The sequence below is a fragment of the Lagopus muta genome, chromosome 15 (genome assembly GCF_023343835.1).
Source record: "Lagopus muta isolate bLagMut1 chromosome 15, bLagMut1 primary, whole genome shotgun sequence".
Taxonomy (NCBI): domain Eukaryota; kingdom Metazoa; phylum Chordata; class Aves; order Galliformes; family Phasianidae; genus Lagopus; species Lagopus muta.
Genome location: NC_064447.1, coordinates 147,167 through 173,307, shown reverse-complemented (window position 1 = coordinate 173,307; position 26,141 = coordinate 147,167). Strand labels below are relative to the sequence as shown.

General features: G+C 57.0%; 3 protein-coding genes across 4 annotated transcripts; 1 reads left to right on the top strand and 2 right to left on the bottom strand.

The window, feature by feature from the left end:
- Positions 1 to 881: 881 nt before the first annotated feature.
- On the bottom strand, positions 882 to 7,123 carry ZP2 (zona pellucida glycoprotein 2). 2 transcript variants are annotated; one of them, XM_048962422.1, is made up of 18 exons: positions 6,958 to 7,123; positions 6,813 to 6,886; positions 6,587 to 6,670; positions 6,402 to 6,496; positions 5,572 to 5,730; positions 5,239 to 5,277; positions 4,863 to 5,027; positions 4,394 to 4,490; positions 4,140 to 4,321; positions 3,621 to 3,750; positions 3,290 to 3,471; positions 3,124 to 3,215; positions 2,914 to 3,038; positions 2,459 to 2,696; positions 1,979 to 2,111; positions 1,802 to 1,898; positions 1,631 to 1,714; positions 882 to 1,551 (listed from the first exon to the last, which is right to left on the bottom strand). In XM_048962422.1, exons 1-18 carry the CDS (start codon positions 7,002 to 7,004, stop codon positions 1,406 to 1,408), a joined length of 2,169 nt encoding a protein of 722 aa, XP_048818379.1. In that variant the 5' UTR covers positions 7,005 to 7,123; the 3' UTR covers positions 882 to 1,405. The 2 variants fall into 2 exon arrangements, with proteins under 2 accessions (XP_048818379.1, XP_048818380.1); XM_048962423.1 differs by having other exon boundaries at positions 893 to 1,551; positions 2,459 to 2,648.
- Positions 7,124 to 9,807: 2,684 nt separating this feature from the next.
- On the top strand, positions 9,808 to 19,317 carry ANKS4B (ankyrin repeat and sterile alpha motif domain containing 4B). Its single transcript, XM_048962425.1, has 2 exons — positions 9,808 to 11,213; positions 14,531 to 19,317. Exons 1-2 carry the CDS (start codon positions 11,050 to 11,052, stop codon positions 15,588 to 15,590), a joined length of 1,224 nt encoding a protein of 407 aa, XP_048818382.1. The 5' UTR covers positions 9,808 to 11,049; the 3' UTR covers positions 15,591 to 19,317.
- CRYM (crystallin mu) lies at positions 18,009 to 26,123 on the bottom strand. The gene is made up of 8 exons (XM_048962427.1): positions 25,874 to 26,123; positions 25,609 to 25,759; positions 25,282 to 25,344; positions 22,946 to 23,047; positions 22,576 to 22,759; positions 21,319 to 21,440; positions 20,488 to 20,572; positions 18,009 to 19,976 (listed from the first exon to the last, which is right to left on the bottom strand). The coding sequence occupies exons 1-8, from the start codon at positions 26,044 to 26,046 to the stop codon at positions 19,912 to 19,914; spliced, it is 945 nt and encodes a 314-aa protein (XP_048818384.1). The 5' UTR covers positions 26,047 to 26,123; the 3' UTR covers positions 18,009 to 19,911.
- Positions 26,124 to 26,141: the final 18 nt, after the last annotated feature.

The following is a 26,141-nucleotide window of genomic DNA, read 5'->3' as shown; positions in this document are numbered from 1 at the left end:
TGTCTGCTCTCTCACTGGATTAAAAGCAAATACAATCCAAACGTTCAGTTTTAAGGAGAATCTCAGTAACCCAAAGCCATTGGGACCAACACCATTTAGTTTAGTAGGGAAAGGCAATTGCCAGAGCTGACGTTCTCCACTTGTGCCATCCAGAAGCAGGAGTTTATTCTCAAATCAGTGCATTGGTAGAGAAAGCAACAACGCTGTACAAGTGAAAGCACTGCTCACAGCCTGGCCTTGCTCACAATAGCAGGCTCAGGAAATCCTGTAGCAAGTTCAGTTAGTTTTGCCTCTGCCAGCTTCCAGCAAGGTGCTGCAATTGGGCACAAGCAGTTGCACGGAGACACAGCCCAACAAAAGCAGCAGCCACACCTTCAGATGAGGCACCAAACAGAGGCAGCAGTTGTGCTCTCCCAGCTCTTGGCTTGCAGGAGAAAGAGCACTTCAACCTACTGGGCTGCCTGCAAGCCACCCTTAACCTGGATTAAAACCTGGTCTACCTCCAGTTTCATTTGCTTCTGTTTGAGAAGCATTTCCTCAGGGAGAGGAAGAGCCTCCCACTCATTCTCTGAAGCCTTGCTCGAGGGGAAGGTGGTATAATGATCCAAGTGACAGCCTAAAGGACAGCGGGCACCTCCTGCAGTCTTAGCACTGAGGTGTGCAATGCATTAGCAGAACTACTGGAGAGCTAACACCAACCACTGCCACAAGCTTCCTTCTAAAAGTGCTCTTTAAACAGGGAAGGAGGGAAGAGGAGGTGTAGTTTCTCTTCCAGATGAGAACCCCACTGCATTTACACTCGCATTTTACTTCTCCTGTCACATACGCGCCTTTTTCTCACACCGGGATCCTCCTCCCCCCAGCCCACCTCTTCCAAAGGGACACTTCGCAGTCTCACCACCCCGCACCCGCTGGGTCTCAGCGCCCGCTTCCCATTCTCCGTGCACTTCACACCTCGTCCTTCGGAGGGCGCTGCTCAGCTGAGCGGTGCCTGTTCCGCGTCGCACTGCTCCGCCCCGCGGCTCTGAAGCCAGCGGGGCGACTGCGTTACCGAGCAGTACGGGGAGACCTGAACGCCGCAGTGCTCAGCGCTGACCTCGAAGCAGCAGCTCAGCCCTTCTCCGAAGGGAGGGAAGGAGCAGCTGAAGAGGGGCTGCTTTCACACGGCTGTTTTCTCGCAGTCGCGGCTTTCCTGAGACAAAGAAACAGCCACCAGCTTTAGGCCCTAAAGCTTTGGGGGCTTCTCTTCTGTTTTCAGCTCGGTTCCTCTGCCCGAAGACCTGGGGAGCACTGCCTCCATTCACCGAGACACCTGCGTTTACCTCCAAGGAGCTACACGACCAACTCCAGAGCTACATCTCTTACCTGAAAAGCCACATTTTTAATCCAAGTTTGATAACAAACATTAATATACCGCATTTACCATCAGGGCTCTTCTTTTCAGGCATTTAAGAAGAGCCATAAATAACAGCATCGCGGCCGCCAGAGAGAGAACGCCAACAGCAGCCGCAGTCACCGCAGCCCACGTCGCCCGGCTCAGCGCAGCGTCCCCTGCAAGGGGAGCAGAAAAGCACCGCGCTGAGGGGCCGCCCCCCACGGCCGGGCAGCGCACGCCAGCGCCACTCCTCACCTCCAGCTGCCGCCCATCCGCGGGGCACCAGGAGCACCGGACCCTGCAGGCTCGCCGTGGAACTGGCGCCCGGCCTCACACCGCCTGCAACCGCGCACGGGAGAGAGAAGTGAGCGGCGCGGTGCCGCGCGTCGGCACTACCGTAGGACGCAGGGCGCGCCGGGGCGATACCTCGCTTGCTCCTAGGCGGCCTGGGGCACCTCGCTGTGCACAAGGGGGAGTCCGGCTGGAAGCGGTCGCAGAGGAGGGCGCTGCAGTGGAAGTACACCTGGACAGAACAGATGTGGCCGCTCGCTTACAGGAGACGGGAGGTCTTGCTGAGCGCAGTAAGCGATAAGCGGCACTCACCAGTCCGGGGAGGGCTTTGTCCGACACGAAAGCAAAAGCCTTCACTTCCAGCCTCTGGCGATAGTTGGGATAGCTGACGCCGCGGCCCACAGCATGGAACGCAGTCCTGTAGCTGTCCTGGTCGTACTCACACCTGCAGGGAGGAGAAGCAGCCCATCGGTGGTAGGGCAGAGGCCATAGAGTGGCCGAGGTGGGATGGGACCTCTAAGACACCAACACCCCCCTGCTACGGGAGGACGCCTCCCTACAGCCCAGGCTGCTCCGCTTCCAGCCGCAGGCTACAGTTCAAAGCACAGGCACCATCCTGCAAGTTTCAGGACGCCTCCATGCGTGGCACCAGGCAGCGGCGCCCAGCAGCACCCCCCAAAGCAGGGCCTGTTGCCCCATGCCTCCGATTGGGAAAGCAGAGAGAAGGGGCGAGGGGAGAAGCAGCCAAACCCCGCAGCCGACAGGGCAGCGTGCCTCCAGCGGGGCGCTCACCCATCAACAACAATATTCCACTGAGGAAGCGAGCTCGGATCTTCTGATGCTGTTGCCCAACAGTCATCCAGCTGGAGATGGAGGTTGGGGTCATTGCGGTTCAGGACCTGCACTTCCATGAAGATGGGCTGCTGGAGGTACCTCACTATGGGGTACTGGTCGTCACGGTATGGCTGCCTGTACGAGTCCTCTGCAAGAGCCAAAGCCTTGGTAGGTGAGTCCCTGCACGACAGTAGTCCTGAAGAAACCCAAGCGCTTTGAAGCCAGCTGCTCTGCTGGCTGGCAGCTCTTCCTGGAGCCAGAGGCACTCAGCTCCAGAATCAGCTCCTCCACCTCAAGTAGCACAGCAGGAGGAAGAGAAGCATGTAGGGCCCCACAAAGCCCACACACCCAGACTTGCACACCCTTCCTCATCTCAAGCATGAATTACTGCCCTGAGCCTGGGGATGGCTTACCTGGGTAGCTTAGAAAAATTAAAGAGAGGGGGCCTTGGTTCATGGAAGCAGCCAGGGGGGGAGGGTTTTCAACCCCTACAGAGATGGAGGCATCACCATTGCTGAAGGAGCACAGCACCGTTAACCTGGGCAGGGAACAAGAAGCAAGTCTCACACCTGTGCACAGCATACCCACAGCCAAGTCTCAGCCAGAGAGACTTCCTGACACACCTGAACTCACTGTCCCTTGAGATCCTGTGCAGCACACGGTCAGACCGCAGTGCCCTCACCTCATTCTCATACATTATCTTCTCTCCTTCAAGCTGAGAAGCGACAGCAGCATTAGTTGAGGGCATTCCCCCCACGAAGCCCCCCCCTGCCAGCAGTGGGAACTCACCCAGTACCTGGTCCCACACCTTCTCAGTGGGACGTGAAACCAGGCCCTGTCATTTGAGGGGGACCTGAAGGCAGGTTTGCACATGGGATCTCTGAGCCTGAGCGTGTCCAGGGCTAGCGGAGGTGTAGTACTGCCAGCAAGGACTTCAAAATCCATGTACCCATCCTGAGTGCATACAGCAGCTGGAACAGAGGTACAGGAGTCATGCCCAAATAGCAACAGCTCAGTCTGCCAAACAGCTGCTGTATTTTGGCTACAGGAACTTCCTGGGAAGGAGCAGGTCAAGAATGGGCAGAGTTGGGGTCTGCCAGCTGAGCAGGGCATAACTGACCTATTGGTGCGTGCTGGTCACAGGGGCACTCCGGGCGCATCACCATTGCCACAGTCTCCCCGTGGAAATGAAAAGTCAGTTTCAAGGAGGACAGGTAGGACTCAACTCCAGGGCAGCTCTCCCCATGTAGCTGGAAGACAAGTTACTCTCCTAGAGCATAATGCAAGAGTTGCCCTTAACACCTACAACAGAGCAGTTCAGTCTGCTCTGCAGCCACATGGCATGAAGAGCAGAAGACCTGCATTGCTCCAGGCATCTCCAACAGCAGCCCACCTCACAGCAGTGCAACCTCCAGCTGCTCTCAAAGGACAGTTCATGAAGTCTGAGTTACTTTTGAGGGTGATGCTTATCTGCTACCCAGTGAGATGACATTTATCTGGGCCACAGCCACCCTGGATCAGTCACAGCACACGTGGCCAACCCAGGACCCATCCAGTCAGAGATGGCGTGCTTCGTAACAAGCAAAGCCCAAAGAGCTGCGAGCACAGCCACCCCCACAACCCCAGAACATCAACTCACTGCAGACTTCAGGTCTCCCCTGCTGACAAGCAGGTTGACCCCTCCTGTTGTGTTGAGAGTAATGGCTTTGTCCTGGAGCTGGTCCATTGGGATGGTCTCGTCCTCTACAGCCACAGCCATAAGGGTCCCCGGGAAGGCTGGGATGGCAACAGCCATGTGTGTCATGTTACAAAGCACCGAACCTGCAACAACATCCTTGTTGAAGCAGAACATCCTTGTCAAAGCAGGAGCAGGCAGCTTCTCCCACGCATTACCTGGAGCACAAAGCATTCTTGACTCCACGGTCAGTCTGTGTTCAGGAGGGCCATACGTGAGCTTCAGTGCCGCAGTGTAGAGCGCCTCGTGGTTGTGCTGCAGGGCAGGATGCAGAGCAAGGCATTCAGTGCAGAAGGCAGCACAGGTGAAGCTCTGCAGAGCCACGCAATGCCCACCTGAGGCTGCTGGCCTTCAGGAAGGAAGTGGAGCTTTGCACGCTCACTCTTTAGGAAAGCTCTGCTCAAAGGACAGGCAGAACCCCAGCAGAACCGTGATGCTGCAGGTGCACCCTGAGCAGGGCCAGACAACTCAAGGTAACTCTGCAAACTAACAGCCTGCTCATACCATTAGGCACAGCTCCAGATGAACTCAGCTCTAGCCATAACCCACAAACACTTCCATCAGAGGAAGGCTTCCAGCCCCGGAAAAAGCTGCATCATCCCTTCAGCATGAGCTCCACACTCCTACCTTGTAGGAGACAACTCCAATGGCAGTGAAGGCTGCCTGGAATACCAGGTGGTGTCCATCAGTCAGAAAGCTGTAGCCGTGCTGCGTGGCTTCCTCGAGGCTCAGCTGGTGAACCCTGATTCCATCATCAATTGTCAGAGTTCCAGCCAGCGCAGCCACCTGAACCTGCAGAGCAGGAGGGGTCCCTTAGAAGTGAAAGCACAGCCCCGCAGCAGCAGGGCACTTTGGGCCACCACAGCACAGGCTGTGCATTTGATGTATCTGCACTGAGGTTACACATTAGACTCCCCAACAAGCGGTAGCTACTCCAGCCTGAAGGCCACAGGCTGTCTTTGGGTCCAGAACAGACACCTTCTGCCAGCAGGGAGACACCTACCAGGTGCTCATCACTGAGACTTGGTCCTGGGAAGGTAACCTGAGGAAAGAGAGCATGAGAGTTACCTCAGATGAAGCTGTAACCACTGTCTGCTTCTAAGAGAAATCTCTGCTACACGTCCCCAAAGCTGGAGTCGGCGCCAGCAGCCCCCACCCCCCAGGCACGGTATGGCACCACGGCACTGGGCACGGCTGCTCGCAGAACGGCTCTCAAAGAGCAGAGCGCCGTGCCGAGGAGGGCTGCAGCCAACAGACCTCCCCAGAGACACCGCTCCGCGGGACCCCAGCCTGCCCCAAGGCCCCTGGCAGGACCCACAGCACCGCCCTCACCCACCGCCATGGAATCCTTTGTGCACTCGGTCACACCAACAAAGAGAGGAGCGATGATTTCATCCCCGCGGGCAGTGCTGCACTGAGCGCTGTAGGTGATGTTCCTCTCCTCTCCCATGGTACCGTTCAGCAGCAGGAGCAGCCTCAGCTGGTGCTGGCCGTGCTGCAGGGAGACAGGCTTCAATCAGGAGGGACATCAACTCAGGAAAGAACAGCAGTGCAGCATAGAAGCCCTTCACCGTTTGCTCCTTCATCATTAGGATAAGCAGCTGAGCTGGTACAACATCAGCCGGTATTTCAGGAGCTCTGAGGTAGAGATGGGCTCTCTGGTTCAGCAGGTCAGGCAGAGGGACACAAAGCACTGAGGGAGTCGGGAGCAGAGCCTCAGAGAGCACCTGGCAGCGATGCCGGCACTCCTGGAGCAAGTACCAGGGGTACTTCCAGTGCCTGACAGCAGCTGGTACCAGGAAGGCCTCTGGGCCTCTCCCCACTCTGCTTTAACAGCTCTACATAGCTCAGATTATGTGTTCATGCATACATGTATCTGCCAGGTGCTGACACCCTTGGGCCCCTTCCAGCTCCTACAGGTATCATTTAAAGTAGCTCTCCACTCCATCACAGGAGAGTACAGCATTCCTAGCAGCATCTGAAGGTCTTTAACGCACAGCTGGAAGAGGAAGCACTCAGGAAACAGTAACCCAGCAGAAGGGGCCCTTCACAGTAGAGAAGTCAGTAGAAATTAGAGGTAGAAATCCTACTAAGCCCAACCTCAAGCAGCAGAAAAACCCCAAACACTCCATGACATCATGCTCCCAGAACAGAAGCGCGCTTTACCTCCAGGCTAGTGCAGTTCACCAGCAGGGCTCTGAGCAGCAGCTTCTCATAATCCACAGTGTGCTCACAGGACATCATCTCCTCCCCACTCACATCTATGGAGAAGGGAACAGCCAGCCCTGCAGGCAGCAGCTGACTTCAAGCCTTGGAGGGAACAGCTGAGCCAGGGCAGCAGCAACACCTACCCACGGCACGCACACGCCACGAGTGATTGCCGAGCTCCCCGGGAAGCTCCAGCTCCAGCCTGTCCTGCAGGCAGGTCACGCTCTCTGCAGAGGGAAGATCAGCCAGCTCAACCCCAATCCAAGAGCCCCTTTCACACCAGCAGCAGAGGAGGGGGCTCGAAGCAAACACAGAGCCCCTCAAACCAGCAGTAGCACAGGGAGATCCCAGTAATTCATTCATTCTTACCTGAGAGGTCCAATTCCCCTAAGGCCCTAGGGGCCAAGAACAGCAAAAATCCAAACAAAAAGAGCAGCAGCAGCCTGCAAGCAAAGCAGAGCCTCGTTAAAGAGCAGCAAGGAAATGGCCCAGCTCCTCCTGGCCCCAACCTCACCTCATCCTCAAAGTGCTAGAGCACTGCTGCCCCACAAGCAGCCCCATCCCTCCCAGCCACCACAAGCCTCCTGGGTGCTGCCCAGGTGGGTTTATATGGGGACACACACAGGTGCAGCCTTTCTGGTGGGTGCCACCTCACCTGCCTCTCGTTTCTGGGCTGCCCTGGGAAGGAGGAGGGCTTCTGAGGGATGGCTGGGTGGTGCAAAGTCTTTGCCATGGGGTTGTTGGATTTGATTTTAAGGCACTTTTTCTTGCTCTGAGTTTATTCCCTTTCTTTCTTTGCCGGATGGTGCAGACTTTTTGGGAGCTGCTTTTAAAAATGAGACTTCTGTGCTGCTTTGATTTCCTGGTGATTTAAAACAAATGTACTGGGGGATCTGGATGCACCTGAGGGTGTCCGGTTCTCCTTCTGGGCAAACCTGCAATGCTGAGGGCAGATCTCGTGCTTAGCAGAGAACCCTTGGGGTAGTTAAGGTAGAAGAGAATGTCCCTGTCAGAATTTGGGACCAAAAGAGCTCAGAGGCTCTGCCCCGCTCTGCTCTTCAGAGCTGTGAGGCCCAGGGAGGAGGTTCTGTGTTTTGTCCCAGCTGCTTCAGTTCTCTGCAAGTCAGACAGGCTTGAAAAAAGAAACAAGAGACTCATACTATTGAAAGCTTCTGAATTCTGGAAATGTGAGAGAGCGAGGAAGCGGGTCGTAGGAGTGGAAAGAAGTGTTATGGTGGCCATGAAGGATTTGTGCAGGGAATAACGGGTGTTGTGTCAGTTATTGCGTGTGAGCGCCAGACGTTGGCTCATCTCTCCGGTTTTGCGGGCTGAGGGCGGCGCCGCAGCAGCGGCACGGAGCTGCGCACAGCCGGACGCCGGGCACCTTCCCGGGCTGCCGGGCACCGCCCGCCGCTTCCCTTCTGAGCGCGGATTCCTGCGTGGCCGCTGCCTGACGAGCAGCTCTGCTCCAGCCGCCCGCTGGTGCCCGGAGCGATGCTGAACGGCCGCTTCGCGTCCTGGAACATAAAGGGGCTCCTCGGCTCTCTTTCGTTTTCCTGCTCCAAAGCCCTGCAAGCTCCGCTCTTTGGTTTCTCTGTGTTTTTTCTTTTGTTTCTTTGATTTTCGGACTTCAGGAAAACAAAAGGCATCGCCCGGTGCCGACCAGCCCAGAACAGCGGGCGCAGCGCCCGGCTCCGCGGAGCGCACGCATCCGAGCGCGGCCCCGCAGCGGGTCGGACGCCCGCGGTATTTCCTCCCCACGGGAGCCCGGACGGCTGCGAGGAGGGAAGGAGTGAAGTCTCTGCGGTTGTTCCAATACGCTGCCATCCTCCCTGCGCGGCGGCCATCGCCCCGCGTGCCCGATCTCCGCGCTCTCTGAGCCCGATGGTTCCGGCCCCCCCTGCTGCAGGGGTGCCTTTGCTGCCCTCAGCCCTCGCCGCGCCGCTTTTGTTGCTCTCCGGTTTGCGGTGAGCAAACGTTGGTCCGGAGCACGCATCGTGCAGAGCAGGCGCGGCAGCAGCGCTGCTTTTCTCCCAGCTGAGGAGGCAGACGGGGCTCTGAGCTGCGTGAGCAGCTAACGTGCTGTGCTGAGGCTGACGGGTGCGACCGGTGGTGCTGCTCTTGGGAGGAAACAGTGATCACCAAAGACACCGCAAAATCCGAAGACAAAACGGGAGCTGCTGGCTCGGTAACGCCTAGCTCACAGCAGCACCATTAGCGCGGTGCTTCTCCTCAACCTCGTAGCACTTTTCCATTGCAAGAGGAACAGTTCAAAGTTCTTTTCAAACCCCGATAGAAAAGCTTCATTCGAACTGCCCAGGACTTGGAAAAGCTGTGCTTCGAGCATCGCTTTCAAAAGAAATGTCTGCATTCTGGCTGGGAAACTTCACTTGCTGCTGAATCATGTAACACATTTTAAGTTGAGCTTTTCAGATGGGACATAAATTAGCAAATAGGAGTTTGGGAATAGATGGAGATTTTGTTCAGTCTTTCCTCCTTTATTCCTCGTTTTTGTGGTGCCCACTTTGGCAACATAAAGGATGAAAGCTTGTGAGGTCCCAGAGCTTCTCTGCATCTGAAGGGGGTTTTGCTTTGCCCCCAATTAAAACTTGGAACAATGGCATCAGTTGAAAACTTCCCTCTGAAGGAAACCTTTTGAGATGTTAGTGAATAACCATCACTGAGATCAACATTTTGCGTGCTGAACTAATTACTAGAGTGGTCACGAAGGTGCGGTAAGGAGCGTACTTCTGCAGCAGGAACCATTTCCAGAAGGAACCCCAAAGGCGGCTGTTGTGCCCACCATGGCCTGCAGTCAGGACGTGTGGGGAGGCAGCCCAGCATCCCTGCTGGGTCGGTGCGACCCCAGGGGACCGGGGCAGCAGAGGCAGCAGAGGATGCAACCTGGCAGGGCATCACAATGAGCCAACAGCCGCCGTGAGTGCGACAGGAGAGCAGGGAGCCCGTGGCGCTCAGTGAGCTCGTGTTGTCTCAGCATTCTCAGATTTCTTCTCAGCTGTGACCTGCTTGTTTCCCTCAGTAATTCTTTTGAACATAAGAAAACAGGATTGGGAATCACGGAATCATAGAGTCGCAGAGCAGTTTGGGTTGGAAGGGACCTTTCAGAGCATCTCGTCCCAACCCCCTGCTGCAGGCAGGGACACCTCCCATAGCCCAGGTTGCTCACAGCCCCATCCAGCCTGGCCTCCCAGCAGTGCTTCCAGGCAGGGGGCATCCACAGCCTCACCGGGCAGCCTGTGCCAGTGTCTCCACCTCACAGTAAAGAATTTCTTCCTAACGTTTAGTGTAAATCTACTCTTCCAGTTTAAAGCCATTTCCCCTCGTCCTGTCCCTACACGCCCTTATAAAAAGTCTCTCTGTAGGCCCTTCAGGTCCTGGAAGGGCTATAAGGTCTCTCTGGAGCCTTCTGTTTTCCAGGGTAAAGAGCCCCAGCTCTCAGCCTGTCCTCGTAGTGGAGGTGCTCCATCCTCTGATCATCTTCATGGCCTGCAAGATCATCCAGTCCAAATGTCCCCTTACCAGCAAAGTTTCCCACTGCCCACATCCCTCAGTGCCACATCATCTCTGTGGATCTTGGGTCCCTACTGGGATGGTGACTTCCCTCCCCCCCAGGCTGCCTGTTCCAATGCATCACTGCTCTTTAGGAGACATTTTTCCTAGCATCCAACCCTGTGCTCTAGTTCCACAGGCTTTCCCTCACAGGGTAACCCATTGCTCCACTGTCATCAATGGAAATGATGTCTAAACTGACAGGCTAAACTTGATAGGCTGAGGGAGCTGGGCTCTTTCCGCCTGGAGGAGAGAAGCTGCAGGATGACCTCATTGCAGCCTTCAGGACTTAAAGGGAGCCTACAAACAGGAGGGGAGTCAGCTCTAGGAAAGGGCAGATGACAGCAGGACGAGGGGAAATGGTTTGAAGTTGAGGGAGGGGAGATTGAGGTTGGATGTCAGGGGGAAGTTCTGTGCTATGAGAGTGGTGAGGTGCTGGAACAGCTGCCCAGAGAGGCTGTGATGTCCCGTCCATCCGTGGAGGTGTTGGGGGCCAGGCTGGATGGGGCCCTGGGCAGCCTGGGCTGGCATTAAATGTGGAGGTTGGTGGCCCTGCACACAGCAGCAGGGGGTTGGAGCTTCGTGATCCTTGAGGTCCCTTCCACCCCGGGCCATTCTGTGATGCTGTGATAACTGAGACCTGTGCCTGTGAGGACGAGGCCGGGCGGAGCGTCCCATCTGCACCAGCAGTGTGTGCAGCCACGGGCTCAGGAGCAGCAGGCTACTGCTGCTGGAGCTTCTGTGCTGCCCGGAGGAAATCAGCCGCGTTGCTCCATCTGTATCGAAAACGTAGCTGACAGCAACAGCAGCTGAGACACCAGAAAGGTGAAGGACCCCCCTGCATTTCGGCAGCACCCCACGCAAGAAAGGAAGCAGTGCTGTGGCGGTGGGGCCGCTGCTCGGGAAGGGAAGCGGGAACGCCGTCCGCCGTGCGCAAGGCAGGACTTTGCCCCCGTCGGCCGCCCTGCGCCTGGGGCGATGCCGCAGCTCCGGCCGTGGGCGGGCCGCCCTGCAGGCGGGCTGCTGACGGCTGAAGATGTCGAGCAGGTATCACCGCGCGGCGGCCGACGGCAACCTGGAGCTGCTGAAAGAAGCCACTCGGAAAGACCTCAACGCTTCCGATGAGGACGGGATGACGCCCACGCTGCTGGCCGCGTACCACGGGCGCCTGGAGGCTCTGGAGGTCATCTGCCGCAGAGGGTGAGTGGGGCGGCCTCCCTCTTTCGGGGCTGCGGCGCCGACCCAATTAGCGCTTATTTCCACGCCGCAGCGACGCCCCGAGAGCTGCCGGAGCCGCGGCGCCCCTTCGGGCAGCCAGCTCTGCGAACTGCCGTGCACGGCGTGGCCGAGCAGCCCCTCGTTCCCCGGTGGCAATCCTTTTTTACGGTGGGAGGGCACCGTCCTGCAGCATCACCGAACGGGGTCGTGTCCCCGTCGCTGCAGCGCTCCCTCCAGGGCTGACGTTTCGTGCTGTGATTCTCTCGAAAGGTTTAGGAGGGGGGAAACAGAGTAAAGAGAATGTTCATTCTGGGGTGAGATGGAGGTTAAGTTGTCCTCTGGATTGTGTTTTCAGTCTGAATGGTGTGAAGGAGATTGGGGGGAACGTTTGATTAAGTACTTGGATGCATTCAGTTCTCCTTGCCTAGAAGCAGCTTTGAAAACATCACACCCCGATGGGATTGCCACAGATCTGCTGTACAGCTGAGCTCAGGCGGGGCTGTGGCTGCACTGTAAAAAGGGCCTTTGGACTCCATTGCTGTGGCTGCGCCTCCAGGGAAAGCAAAAATTAACTTGTGCGATGAAGGAGGCTGCAAGGAGGTACTGAGTCCACAGAGCACAGGGAACGACTGCCCAGGGAACAAATAACCGAGCAACCTCAAGGTGTGAGTTCAGAAAACCCCTTCTGCCTTGAGAACAGCTAAAACTTCCACATGCGCTCAGAGAAGCTGCAGCAGAGGGCACAAAGCCCAGAAGGGCCTCGTGTTGCTCCATGTGCTCCACGTGCTCCTGCTCCCTTGGTGTGGGGCACCTCTGCATCTGCCGTCCCAGCGCTCCATTCTGCGCATCCCGGTGCGCTCAGCAGGTGCTGCCAGCAGCTCACTGGGTGTTCGCTGGGGGGAAGCTGAGTTCTGGGAGATGCTCAGTCTGCTGTTCAGTCCATGCTTTCTTAGATCTTTTTTTTTTAATAAATTCATCCTTTCCCTGAAGCAAAGGCAGTTTCCCAACAGAGGTGCGGTGAGGAGGCGTTCCCTCCATGGGGTGCATCCTGCAGGGTGCTGGGCCCACAGCACACACAGACCCTGGCGGACGAGTCAGTGTGACAGCATGAGCGAGCCCTGTTGTCTCCAGAGAGTTTGCCTTCCCAGGCAGCAGGAGGTGTGCTCTGCCTGTCTGTGTCACACGAGGGGGGCAGATCTGCTTCCTTCTTTCTGCTGGGACAGTAAGGAAAGAGGAACCGAGGAGCCATCGTGGCCACAAAACTGTACCCCACTCACTATCACATGAATGAGGCTGCGAGGCCAGCGGGGTGCGGGGTGAGGAGAGACCCCAGGCAGGGCTGTGGGACCCTGCAAGGCTGGGGGTGACAGCTCTGCTGCTGGTGTGGGGTTGAGGAATTTGCTGTGCTCTGCTGCAGCCGCTGGCTCCTGGGAACGGACACGGAAGCAGAGATGCACACGTGTGTTCCTGTAAGTCTGAGTGGAAAACCACTGCCCCCAGCTGCACCCTGCCCACATGCTGCACTGCCACTGCTGCCGCACAGCCTGCCCGGCCCCCACCTTAAAACCAAACTTGCAATCCCAAGCACAGATGCAGGCTGGGCAGAGAGTGTTGGTGGACCAAAGATTCAACATGAGCCAGCAAAGCGTGCTTGCAGCCCAGGAGGCCAAACAGATCCTGGGCTGCATCAAGAGAAGCGTGACCAGCAGGGAGAGGGAGGTGATTCCATCCCTCTGCTCTGCTCTTGTGAGATCCCACCTGCAGTTCTGCGTCCGGTTCTGGAGCCCTCAGCACAAGGACACAGAGCTGCTGCAGGCCATGAAGATGATCAGAGGATGGAGCACCTCCACTACGAGGACAGGCTGAGAGCCGGGGCTGTGCAGCCTGGAAAAGAAAAGGTTCTGGGGAGACTTTATAGCCCTTCCAGGACCTGAAGGGCCTACGGAAAAGCTGGGGAGAGACTTTTTATAAGGGCATTTATAAGGACAAGACGAGGGGAAATGGCTTTAAACTGGAAGAGTAGATTTACACTAAACGTTAGGAAGAAATTCTTTACTGTGAGGTGGAGACACTGGCACAGGCTGCCCGGTGAGGCTGTGGATGCCCCCTGCCTGGAAGCACTGCTGGGAGGCCAGGCTGGATGGGGCTGTGAGCAACCTGGGCTATGGGAGGTGTCCCTGCCTGCAGCAGGGGGTTGGGACGAGATGCTCTGAAAGGTCCCTTCCAACCCAAACCATCCTGTGATTCTGTGATTCTAAATGAGGGGAGATTTAGTTTGGATGTCAGGGGAAGATTTTCAGTGAGAGTGGTGCAGTGCTGGCACCAATGCCCAGAGATGCTGAGGATGCCCCATCCCTGGAGTTGCCAGGCTGGATGGGCCCTGTGCGACCTTTTCTACTCCTGACCTTGTGGTTGGCAGCCCTGCCTGCAGCTCAGGGTGGAATCTGATGATCCTGATGAACCCAAGCCACTCTGTGATTCTGACATTCCGTGAGCCAAGCCAGGCCCATCCCAGCCTGCAGGCAGCAGCTCCGTGTGCAGTCAGTACAAAAGGGTTGCAATTATTTTCACTGGCTTTAAATTTTGTTGAAAACAATATGGCTTTTATTTTGTTTCTTTTGTTTTCCCATTTCCCAATGAACTTCTACTTTCCAAACCCCACAAGCAAAAGAACCATGTGGAGGAAACAAAAGAACTGAATGAAACCGAAATCTGTCTGCGCCCAACCCAACACCAATGGAGATGAAGGAGCCGCATTTTGCTGCTCCTCATTTACCCCCTGCTGCTCCGCTGCCATTGTGTGGGCGCATTAATTGCACTTTGCTGCAGCTGGTGAGGGATCCTCCCTGTACTGTCCTGATTTTTGTCGTGCCAAGAGGCAGAAACACCTTTGCAATACTCCGCCCGGAAGGTCAGGGAGCAGCCGTGCCCTCTGTTCCAAGGTGCAGGCAGAGGCCGGGTGTGCTGCTGATTGCTGCCGCATGGCAGTGGGCAGCTGAGGTGGGCAGGGAGCAGGCAGGGCTGTGCCAAAGCCCCACAGCCCCCGCTGTAGGAAGGACACCCTGCTGCTCCATAGGGACCGCGGGCACAGCAAACTCATGGGTGAGCGGTGATCGGGGTTTGCCCACGCTGCTCGGGGTGCAGCACGGCTCCCCAGGATGGAGCGAGGCCGACCTGCTGCCATCGGGCCGCGCTCCTGCAGCAGTCGAGGTAACTGTTGGGTGCTGGTTCTGCTTCACTGCTTCACGCACGGTGCTGTCCTCCGCGTGCCACTCACTCTGTGCCATTTTCCTCCTCAGAGGCGATCCGGACAAATGTGACATCTGGGGGAACACTCCGCTCCACCACGCCGCGTGCAACGGTCACATCCACTGCGTCTCCTTTCTGGTCAACTTCGGTGCCAACATATTCGCTCTGGACAACGAGCTCCGCACGGCGCTGGACGTGGCTGCCAGCAGAGATCGCCACGAGTGTGTCAGACTGCTGGACAGGGCCGCCATGGAACAGAACGTGGCCAACCCCAGGAAGGTCTCCAAACAGAAGGCCCAGGCCCAGAGGAATGTGGAGAAACAGATCAAGGAGTGCGAGAAGCGGCAGGAGAAGCACCAGCACGAAATGAACAGGAGCTATATGAAGGAGAAGGAGAAGGAGAAGGTTGGCTCGGTGACCTCCTCCAGAGGGACTCACTCCAGGGTGAAGCTGCCGACTCTCTTCACATCGAATACAGCAGCTCCTTTCTCCAAAAACCTGAAGGATACCTTCAAACTGAAGGCAAAAAGGACGGCCGGCAGCACGAGAAGCCAGGAGCCACAAAGCAACGGCCAGGCAGACGGCAGGGACAGGGGAAGCGTGATGCACTTGTTCGATGAGAGGGAGGAGGATGACTTACCCGATGATGACGGCCAGCTCTCCATTTTCACACGGCCAGGTCTCGGCAAGATTGTGTTTGGAAGGAATTTGGCTGCAGATATAGATCCCGGAACTGTGTCTTCCCAGAAAGAAGGTATCAGCTTTAAAATGTCCAGCGAGCTCTTCCAGAACGAAAGTGCTGAGAGCAGCATGGAGGGCAATGCTGGAAGTGGGGCAGATGTCCCCTGGCAGGAGGAGGAGCTGCTCTGGGATGACGAGGAAGCAGAGAGCACACCCCTGGAGGTGTTTCTGGCCTCACAGATGCTGGATGAGTTCCTACCCGTCTTCATGAGGGAAAAAATGGATTTAGATGCCCTGATGCTGTGTTCTGATGAAGACCTACAGAGCATTCAGGTGGAGCTGGGGCCAAGAAAAAAAGTCCTGAGTGCTGTGAGTAAAAGGAAACAGGCATTCCAGGATCCCGGAAAGACTGTGGATACCTGCTTGTAAAACAGCATCCCCGTTGCTGAGATCTGCTGATCTGCACGCTGAGATCTTTTCCTGCTTCAAAACAGCATGCGACTCTTCTCACACCACTGCTAATGCAAAGGGCAAAGAGCTCACGGCGATGCAAGGAGCTCATGGAATGCAAAGAGCTCACGGTAACGCAGAGATGTGCAGTCAGACCAGGGCTCCTCACTCTGGGTTGGTGGCAGAGGTGTGCAGGCTGCGGTGTGGATTTGGGCACACTCTGCCAGTAGTTCATGACAGTGAGAGCCAAGAGCTGTAATCCAGGGCTCGTTCTCCTTGCTTACATGGGCAGGGTCTTTGGGTTTACTGAACGCGCCGCCCGGCTTAACGAGCCGCTCCGTTCTTCTGCAAAACAGCACCGAGCATTCCCAGAGCTCCAGGCTTCCAGGTTTATCTCCGTCCCCGTGTTAGATTGCTGCAAACTGCTCTTCTCAGTGCTGCTGCTCTGCTAGAATAAAATCTGCTCCTTGGCTCCGGCCGGGGCTCATCGCCTCTGCTCGTGTCTGAATTCAGGTAAATAGGAGTATCAGCCAGCTCCGCGCTGCCGCTCACGTTTTTCTGCTGCTGTTGCTGAGGAGTGCCTGAAATCCCCGCTGAGATCCAAGAGCGGTGAGCGGCACCTCCTCCTGCCTCGCTGTGTGCCGGCACACACGGCGTCCTAAGCGGCACCAGGAAACAATTCCCTCTGCGGTCGCGAGGCCGACGGCTCTTTTCCGCGTTTATTGTTCTGCGCGTCCCTGCAGGGCACGGCTGGCAGGCAGGCCGAGGAGCAGAGCCGTGCAGCCGGTGCTGATGCTGCTCAGTGCCACCTCAGCCCGGCACGGCGGATGCATACACATCCAGCTCACAGGAGCAGGCAGGCAGACGATGAGCAGGGCTGGCGTCCCACTGACCGGTCCCATAGCTGGAGAGGTGCAGTGCCTTTCCTTCAGAGCGCGTGGCGTTTGTGGAAATGAATTGCAGTTAATCATCTATTTGTCACGCTCCGTTCTTTCCACATTTTTGTCTCCTCTGATTTACTCACCATTGCTTTCCTTGGCTGGACTTTGTGCTGCATTTTTTCTCTTTCCTGCTACTTGGCACGCTGTATTTCCCTGTGCCAACTGCAGCCCCAAAGGCCGACTGCATCCTGGGCTGCAGCAGCAGAGGGGGGAGGTGGGCAGCAAGGGGATTGTCCCCCTCTGCTCTGCCCTCGGAGCCCCCAGCTGCAGTGCTGCGTCCAGGCCTGGGGCCTGGCATAGCAAGGGGGGGAGCTGTTGCAGCAGGGCCAGGGCAGGCGATGAAGATGCTCGGAGCTTGGAGCAGCTCTGCTGTGCAGACAGGCTGAGGAGCCGGGGTGTGCAGCATGGAGAGGAGAAGGCTGAAGGGAGACCTCATTGCGGGCTTAAAGGGAGGACTTAAAGGGAGCTTATGAACAGGAGGGGGACCGACCTTTTACAGCAGCAGACAGTGAGAGGATGAGGAGAAAAGACTAAGCTACAAGAGGCGGATGTAGGTGAGATGCAGGGGAAATCCTTCCCTCGGAGGGCAGCGAGGCGCTGGCACTGCTGCCTGGAGCTGTGGGTGCCCATCCCTGGGGGCTCAGAGCCACGGCTGGACCCGACGGAGCTGGGGGCAGCTGGAAGGCGGCAGGGTGGGGCTGGGAGATCTTCAAGGCCCTTTCCAACACAAGTCACCGTGTGATTCTGTGGTCTCCATTAATTCTGTGCAGATGGCAGACAGCACATGAAGCCCCCAGGAGACCCTCGTCCTGCTTGAGCTGCACCTGGAGGAACCCCAGAGGCACACAGGACAGTGCCCTGCAGGCAGCTCAGAACACCCATCTGCACTTTGCCATTTCCTGATGGGGGGAGAGGAAAAGAGAGCCTTTTCTTGCAGGTTGTCCTGCACATGGAGCTCTGGGATAAAACAGCAATGTCAGACAACTGGGGAAAAACAGTAAGATTCACATTCCTTTTCCCCTACTTGTGTTTTTCCATTTCTCCATAGCTTTTTTTTTTTTTTTTTTTTTTTTTTTTTTAAATAATTTGGAACTATTTAATTAGGGAATTGCAGGTGCAACTCCTCAGTAACATTTGCATGGTGCATTTCAGCAGGAGAAATGATGTGCTTTATGTACAGCCCTACAATCCCACCCAAATGCAAACTGCAGAGCCATGAGGTCTCACAGCAGCAGAGCTGAGCACCACGATGTCATCTCCTTACAGACTGATGGCTGTGCAGGGGATGGACACAGCACTGAGCATCCCAGCAAGCAGATCTGCATTCCCCCTCACTCAGTGATCCCATTTACCAGAACAGCAATCGCCGCAACACCAGAAGTGCTTCCCTCCTGGTCTAAAAGAGCAAAGCCCACCCAGCTGTCCAGAACAGAAGTAACGGACACCAACACACAAGTCGAACAGGAGCTATTTAATTTTAACATAGACGAGAGTTACAACAAATCTTGAGATTCTCAATCGGTAAGAGAAGGAAGCAGAGCAGCGAGGCCTAATCTTCGCTCTCTGAAGACCTGGAGAAGGCACCCAAGTGGCCCCACTGTGCTGAGCAGCCCGGCTCCCCCCCGGGGCGGTGGGAAGCCCAGTGGTTTCAGTTTGGGCTCACAGCAGCTCCCATTGCCAACAGTCACTGTGAGCGCTGCTCTGCACCGCCAGCTTCTCTGAGGTGGCCGTAATGGACTGGGCACCACCACCAGCAGCATGCTGCAGCCACCCCCAGCACTGCCCTGCGCGGACCTGGGGCTCGCACAATGCACTGCTGCGGCCCCGGCTGTCACAGCCCCCCGCATTCCCCAGCTCTGCAGTAACAGCCTCAGCCCAGACACATTTCTCAGCACTTCACAAATGATACAAAGCAAAAAGCACTAAAAACACTGGGGTGACGCTGCTGTCATTAACACATGCAGAGCTGGGGGGAGGAATGTCTGTCCTCATTTCTGCTGACAGCAGCAAAAGCAGTCCAGTCCCACCTTTACCCACACAAACACATCCCCCTCCCTTCCCCGCCCCCCGCATCGTGCTAAACCTCGTCCATGTGCTAAACTGCACCCATGCACACTGCTGCTCCCTGCCTTCCCACTGCCCTGCCTCACTGTTCTGAGCTGACACTGTCCTCATTAACCCCTTCCACACATACCTATTTCCCAACCAGGTTCCCACACGCAGGGCTTCACAGCCTCCTTCCTCCCACACCCGCTCCTCCCCGGGCACAGGAGGCAGACTGGCCACAGGAAGGTGCAAGGGCAGCTGAAATGAAGCTTCCAGACACGGGCTGCATGCACAGCCAGGCTGCTCTCAGCCGCCACCCAGCCTTCCATGCAGCCATCGTGTAACGGCACAGAATGGGATTCCCTCCTTCTGCAGAGCATTCCTGGCTCTGCTGCAAGGGAGGACCACAGACATTCTGCCCCAGCACAGACCCGTGGGGATGAGCACTGCTACCAACAGGCAACTCAGCCAGGTGGAATCCATTTCCCTGTGCACTCCAAGTTCCACTGGCCAAAATCAGCCGGTGCTGTTCCAGCCACCAAGACGCTTTGAGAACAGCTTGCATACACCATAGGCGACTAAGGAAACCTCCCAGCATGAGGAAACATTAAATCAAAGCACATTTTCAGCACTGACATTTCGGGCGAGTCCCTCCAACACAAAAAAGGCAAAACCACAGGCAGGAAAGCAGCAAGGGAGGGATTCAGTACAGTTTCAGCCTGCCTGAACCAGGTCTCCTACAACAAAGCCTGCCTGCAGGGAAGGCACGGCTTTGCACACAGATCCTGCTGGGGAATGTGCTCCTAAATAAAAACCAGTGAGGTGTGGGGCAGGAAATGGGGCACTGCTGGGGGCTGATCCCAGCAGAACAGACCGGCTCTGCTCCCTGGAAGGGCTGAGGAGCCACTCACAGCCAGCACTGCACTGCGACCATCACAGCTCCACACGTGGAACTCCAGTCTCCAAACTGCCTGCTACCCCAGTGGGAACGAGCCTGCTCAAAGCATGAGATCTACCCTGGACTGCCACACCAAAAACAATGAGGAAGGGCATAGCAAAGCAAGTAAGAACACCATGTTAGTGTAAGTGCTGCCATCATCCACACACTGTGTGCGAGATGTTTGCTAGCAATGCTGCAGGTACCTAACAGCTATAGAAAACAGCAGAAAGTCCCGTGAAGTGTTAGTTTTCATTCTTGAAAGCTGCATTCAGGTGGGGTTGCTGCCCATCTTGTTAACCAGAAATGCAAGGGAACCAAGTGCAAGTGATCTGCTGGTGCTTCATGACCTCGTTGGCACTGCAGAGCTCTCGCTTCATTTTCCAGCTGACCACGCATCGTATACAAACTTTGCAGCTACGGTATCTTCAACGGCCATCCCTGAAATAGAATGGGATTTGGCTCAGAAGGGAACAGGTGGACAGCAGAAAGTGGCAGCCCCATCCTGGCAGCCCCATCGCTGCGCTCCAAGTCGCTGCCACCACTCGCTCTTGACCATCCTACGGGAAGCCGACGTAAGTGTGAACACAACAGGCGGCGCTCCTGACCCCTGCAGCTGCAGCACACCGCACACTGCAGCCCACCAGCACTGCTGCCCTTCCCACAGGCTGCAGATGCTCTGTGCCCTCCCGCCACGTGCAGTCAGCCCGGAGCTCAGACAGCACCACACAGCCGCAGCTGCATCCACGTGCTCTGCACTCACACTGGATGATGTTGAAACGGGAAGCCTACTTTTCCCACTCTGTTTTGCTTTCTTATCACCTTTTATTACCCAGCCCTGACGGACAAATTACAAGGCAGCTCCCACAGCCACTCAGCAGCCTTCCTGTGTGCAGCCCAACAAGGGGCAGAGCCCCTCCGGCAGGCTGTGCGCTGCTGGGGCTGCCCTTACCCAGAGACTTGAAGACTGTGGTTTTCTCAGGCAGCGCTGGTTTTGTACCCTTCAGCACCTCCCCCAGCTCAGCAAAAATCTCTGCCTGCAAAACAGACGTGTTTACAGCAGTGTAATATCCGTATGTACATTAAAACATATGCTTCTAAGTGATTGTCAATGCAATTCTGTCCTTTTCACTATCCCATCACGGAAACTTTCCTATGGGGAAAGAAATCAGTGCCCCGTGCTGCAGGACACGGAGGGGTGCAAATTGCAGAGCAGACAGAAGGACAGAGCACCACCACGGGCAGCTGTCAGACCACCCTCAGGAGCCGGGCTGTTCCTAGCGGGCATCTCGCCATCCACCAGCAGAACCGATGGCGTCCCACCCCCACATCCCCAGGTGTCAGACACCAGGAGGGAAGTGCTGCCGCTCTGCACCATGGCTCAGGCAGAGCAGCGCTGAGTGCAGCTGTGCAGAACAGGAACGGCTCACTGCTTCTCCTCATCCTGAGCTCTGAGTCGCATCACTCTCACTGAGATCTTACAGGAGCAAGGGGACACATTTGATTCAAAGACTTCAAATATTTATATTAATTAACAAAGAGTGCAAGAAATGCACGCCTTCCAAAACAGCACTTGGTTACTGTACACCAAGGGCAGCGCTGAAGGCCGTGTGACCACTGGCACAGAAGGTGCGCGGCTACATCACAGACATCTCAGATCAGTTCCCCATCTGACAGCTGCACACCATGCAGCCCCAGCACAGCACCCAGCCCGCAGCACCCCGCCAGGCCAAGCACTGCTCATCTCAACTCTGCTCCACAGCACCAGGGCACCCAGACTCACCCCGGACAGGATGACATCGCCCGACTCCGTCAGTGCTGCCTCTCTGGAATCCACAACCAGAACAGAGCTCTTCATCAGCACGTCGTCCAGCTCCCTCCAGTCTGGCCTGCTTGCTCCAACCGCTGAGAAAGCACAACCATCAGCTGAGAGAAACACTGGGAGCAAACTCAAAACGTGCTTTGTCCACAGAAAGGCAAAGAGGACATGGACAGGTGGGAATGTGGCATAGCACAGAGGCATAGCATCCCATCACCAAAGCTCTCACGTTCTTCATAAGCAGCACCAGACCAGCTTGAGTCAGAACAGCTTGTTTTCTGTGGCTTTTGTTTTCTTAAGCAGAGCTAGCAATCTCCTCTGAAATACGCTCCTAACAAACGCCAACTTTGCACAGAGCCTCCAGAGAGCTGAGGCCCACGTGGACCACCTCCTCCGCCTGCTGTCTCTCACAGCCCCCTCCTCTCATCGCATCAGCGCCAAAGCATCCGAGGTTTGTCACCCTTCCACGTGACCCAACTGTGACTGTGCTGCCTGCCTAAAACGGAGAAGCTGGAAGCACCGTGCAGTTGTCCCAAGCAGGGCTCACTGCCAGGACCCGCATGCAGGCAGAGCGCAGTGTTGCTAACAGGGATTTTCAAACCTGCAGTTTCTCCTGTCTCAGCTGTAAGCAGGACAAGGCACGCAGGTTGCAGGTATGATCCACAAGAAGAAACAAATCCACGGGCCTAACCTCCGAGCACAGAAAGATCGCTAAGAGCTTCTGGGCTAATTAAACAGTTTTTGCAGTTAAACCCTTCTGAAAAGAGCTGCTGGTGGAGTAACAAGTGGTGTGGGGGGGAGGGGTTCGAGAGGGTCAGAGGGGTCTTTGTGTCCACGTCGCCTCGACGACCGAGGCCGCCACTGCCTCTGGTGCAGGCTCGGGGCTGCTGCGGCCCCCTGGGAACGGCCTGACGCCGCGCCCCGACAATCCGCCCTTTGTCTCAGCACCGCCAGCGGCCCGCCCGGGAGCACCGCCGCGGGGGGGTCCGACCCGAAGGCTCCGAGCACCCGGGTAGCGCCCGACTGTCGACTGTCGGCTCCGGGGAAAACCGACACGAGCAGCACGGAAAGGAACAAACGGAGACGCGGGGAAGGACGGACGGCCGCTCCGGGAGCCGCTCTGCACGCGTCGCTGTCAGCGCAGCGGCCGGCGGGGCTAGCGGCCGCGCGGAACCGAGGCAGCGCACAGCGAAGCTGCCGCCGGGGAGCAGCACGGCGTACCGTTGACGTGGGCTCCCGGCTTCACCCATTCTCCAAACAGAACGGGAGTCGTCGCCATGGTGACCGTCACGATCACATCGGCCCCGACCACCGCCTCCCGGGCCGTGCCGCAGACCCGCACTGCGCCGCCGACGGCGCTCGCCAGCCTCACCGCGCGCTGCTCGCTGCGATTCCACAGCCGGACCTGCGGGGAAACGCACGGATCGGCCCGGGGCTCTCCCTGCCGAAGGAGGCCAGCCGTTCTCTTCCTGTAGGCGGGTTTGGGGTTGGGTTCTCTTTACCGCAATTTCTCTTCGGGCAGCCGGGCGGTCAGCGCTCGTACAGCCGCACTTATCGGCACCGAGGAGCGAGAGCCCCAGGCGCCCCTTACCTCCGTGAACGGGAACAGCTCCGTGAAGACCTCGTAGTGGCTGCGCGCTTGGACACCGGCTCCCAGAATGCACAGCACTTCTGCAGACCTCGGCATCAGCAGCTAGACAGCACCAGAGCGAGCAGACGGTCAGAAAACAGACCAGCTGGTGCAAACGGATCTCAGATACCACAAAAGCAAGCAGTCCTCGTAGACGCTTAAGGGAAAAGAACCACGGCTTCATGCAGAGCTGCTCACACACACAGCGACACAACGGCTGGTGCCAGCAGCACCACTGCTCCCCTTGGGTTGTGGATGCCCCGTCCTTGGACGTGTTTAAGGCCAGGTTGGACGGGGTCCTGGGCAACCTGATCTGAATATGTATGTTTGGTGGCCCTGCTAGGCAGGGGGGTTGGAACTACATGATCCTTGGGGTCCCTTCCAACCCGGGTGATTCTGTGATTGTGTGATACAGCAGCACGGGCCGACGAGCTCCCACGGCACACAGCAGCATTAGCAGAACATACTGCACCCACGTGACAAACAAAGCTGGGAACTGTGATGCCGCTGTTCTGCACTGGCTGAGAACAGGGCAGCCCCTGACAGAACTTATTCTGCAGCTATAAAGCCACAGATCACAGTGCAACAGGCCTAGGTGCTGCAAGAAGCCATCCTAGCTGGACCCAGGCCCCCATCAAGAGGGGCGATCCCCCACCCCAGCCTGGCTCTCCTCTGCAATGTCCCCAGTTCCTTCCCATCCCCCTGCAGCACCAACACCTGTGTGCTTTCAGCATCCTCCCACTTCTTTTTTGATGGGCTGAGGAAGCAAAGGGAATAACGACAGTGGTAGAACAGGAGCTGTTGAGATGCAGGCTACTCCTTGCTAGCCAGGTTGCAGCTGAGCTCCCTGCCCCAGCAGGGCACCAACTCCACCTCTCCCCTTCTCAGCTGCCAATATTCCCAGAGCTTTTAGGACCTCAATAACTCGGCAGCTTTCACTCCTATCACATCTGATTGACAGCACCCCTCAGATTTGAAGTGCATTTGCTGGGCACCAACAGAAGCACAATCACTGTCGGGACACAACTTTGGGGGGGATCTTTTTCCCTACTTTGCCTGAGCTTGTCCCAGGTGCACAGCAGGGGGTACATTTAGGTTAACCTATGAGGAAAAATGCTGCTTCCCAGATACTGTATTGCTGTGCATTTGTACTCTGTAACCTCCCTAAGAGACCTAGAGACAGTGAACTGCTGATGTAGGAAACACTGGACAGTAAGAACAGGAATGCCCAAGGAATACATTGCCAGGTTCAGCTCTGTGGTTGCTTCGGGTTTTCTGGTTTAGTTCCCTCCTGTGATTCAGCAGCACTTGGCAGGAGAGCAGCACGGGCTGCAGCACAGCCCCACACTACCTTTGTCTCTTGTTTGTGCTTTTGCTACAGCCACTCGCTTCTGCATGAAAAGCTTTTGAGCTGTGCAGGCTCTCACTGCTTATTCTGCTGGAAGAAAATTGAGGGGGGGGAAAAAAATCTCATTATTGCGTTTTTCAGTAGCAACGACTCTTTGTAACATTCCTTTTCAAAGGCACTGAAGCGCTAATCTGAAAGGTTCCTTGCATAAAAGCATTGGGTTTTTGAAAGCTGAGTGTCAAAGAGGGGACATGACAACAGCTATGAGCTGAACTCAGACACTGCTGAGAGCTTCCCGGAGCAGTGGATAGCAGTGAGGGCCTTGTCACGAAGCCCCTCCAGTAGCCAAAGCTCCTCGGAGCCAGCAGAGGCTGCGGGAAGCAGTCAGTGTCCCATGCAGCACGGCGGGATGGATGGCAGATGAGCATCGTGTTCCACAAGTACTGCAAGTTCTTCTGCCCTGGGAGCAGGAGAAGATCCTGGGGATGGGTTCCTCTGCTCAGCTTTCTGCCAGCTCCATTTTAGCACTACAGACAGAGCCAGGCAGGCATGGAGTGCTGCTAGCAAAGCACTGAGGTCAGCCCCACCTGGGCACAGAAATCAGGAGCGCTCTTTAGCTCCAGATCCCCTTCCTCTCACTTGGCTGAGCTGGAGCCACGGCACTGCTGTGCAATGGACAGCGAGCTGCTCTGCCCGATCACAGCAGCACAGCCCCAGGTGCGCTTTGGGAGAGTTTGAAAGCAACCACATCTGACAGAGCATAAATCAACGCACACCAAGGTCTGCATCCCCACCCTCAGCACGGCTGTCACACGGCCACCCCACAGCTGTCCTCGTCAGACCACCATCCTCAGGAGTGCCCACGGGAAACAAACCCTTTTCCCACAAGCCTGGCAGCACCGCACAGGGCCACAAGGCTCCGCTCTGATCGGGGCAGCCCGACACCGACCTTGGTAGCTATGGCAGAAACCGCCGCTGTGCGCCTCGCCGTGATGACGGAGCCGTCCAGGACCTTCCAAATCAAACAAACAACAGCAGACTGAGACACACAGAACACACCGAGTGCCCGACGCCCGCAGCGAGCAAGACGCGGCACACACGGCACCGCGGCCCACGCCGCAGGGAGCGCGCAGCGGAGCACCCGGGGGGCAGCAGATAACGCGTCGCCCACCATTTATCGACCGCCGTCGCGACAGAATAACTAAAGCCGGCCGTCGCGGCTCCCCGAATCCCCGCCGCCCTCTAAGCGGCCCCGTCCGCACCCCGCAGGACGCACCGCTCGCAGGGAGCCGCAGCGGGGGTCGAAGAGCAGAACGGTGGCCTGATGGGACGGCGCGGCGGAGTCCCCGCGGCGCTCATAGAACGTCACCAGCTTAGTAGTCAGCGCGTCGTCCGCGGCGCTGTATGCGGGCATCACCCCCAGGAACCTTGCGGAGAGAGCGGCTCAGCGACGGTACGGGGCGGCACGGACGGGCGCACCCGCAGCCCCCCACCCCCCTCCTCCCTCCAACAGCCCTGCCCGCTCCGCGCCCGCTCCTTACCCCCCATGTGGCCGCACAGGCACCACGGCTCGCAGCGGCTGCTCCACCCCGCCCGCCGCGCCCGCCGAGAAGTTGCGCAGCGCGGCCTCCAGTCCCGGCAGCAGCAGGCTGGCACGGGGCAGCAGCCGCTCCACCTCCGCAGAGCTGATGAAGACGGGCGGCACCGAACTCATGGTGGGGAAACAAACCGTTCAAGCTCCACACACAGCGCCCTGCGGCCGCCCAGAAATACCGCCCGGCCGCCCCACCCCCAACCCCCGCCCACGGC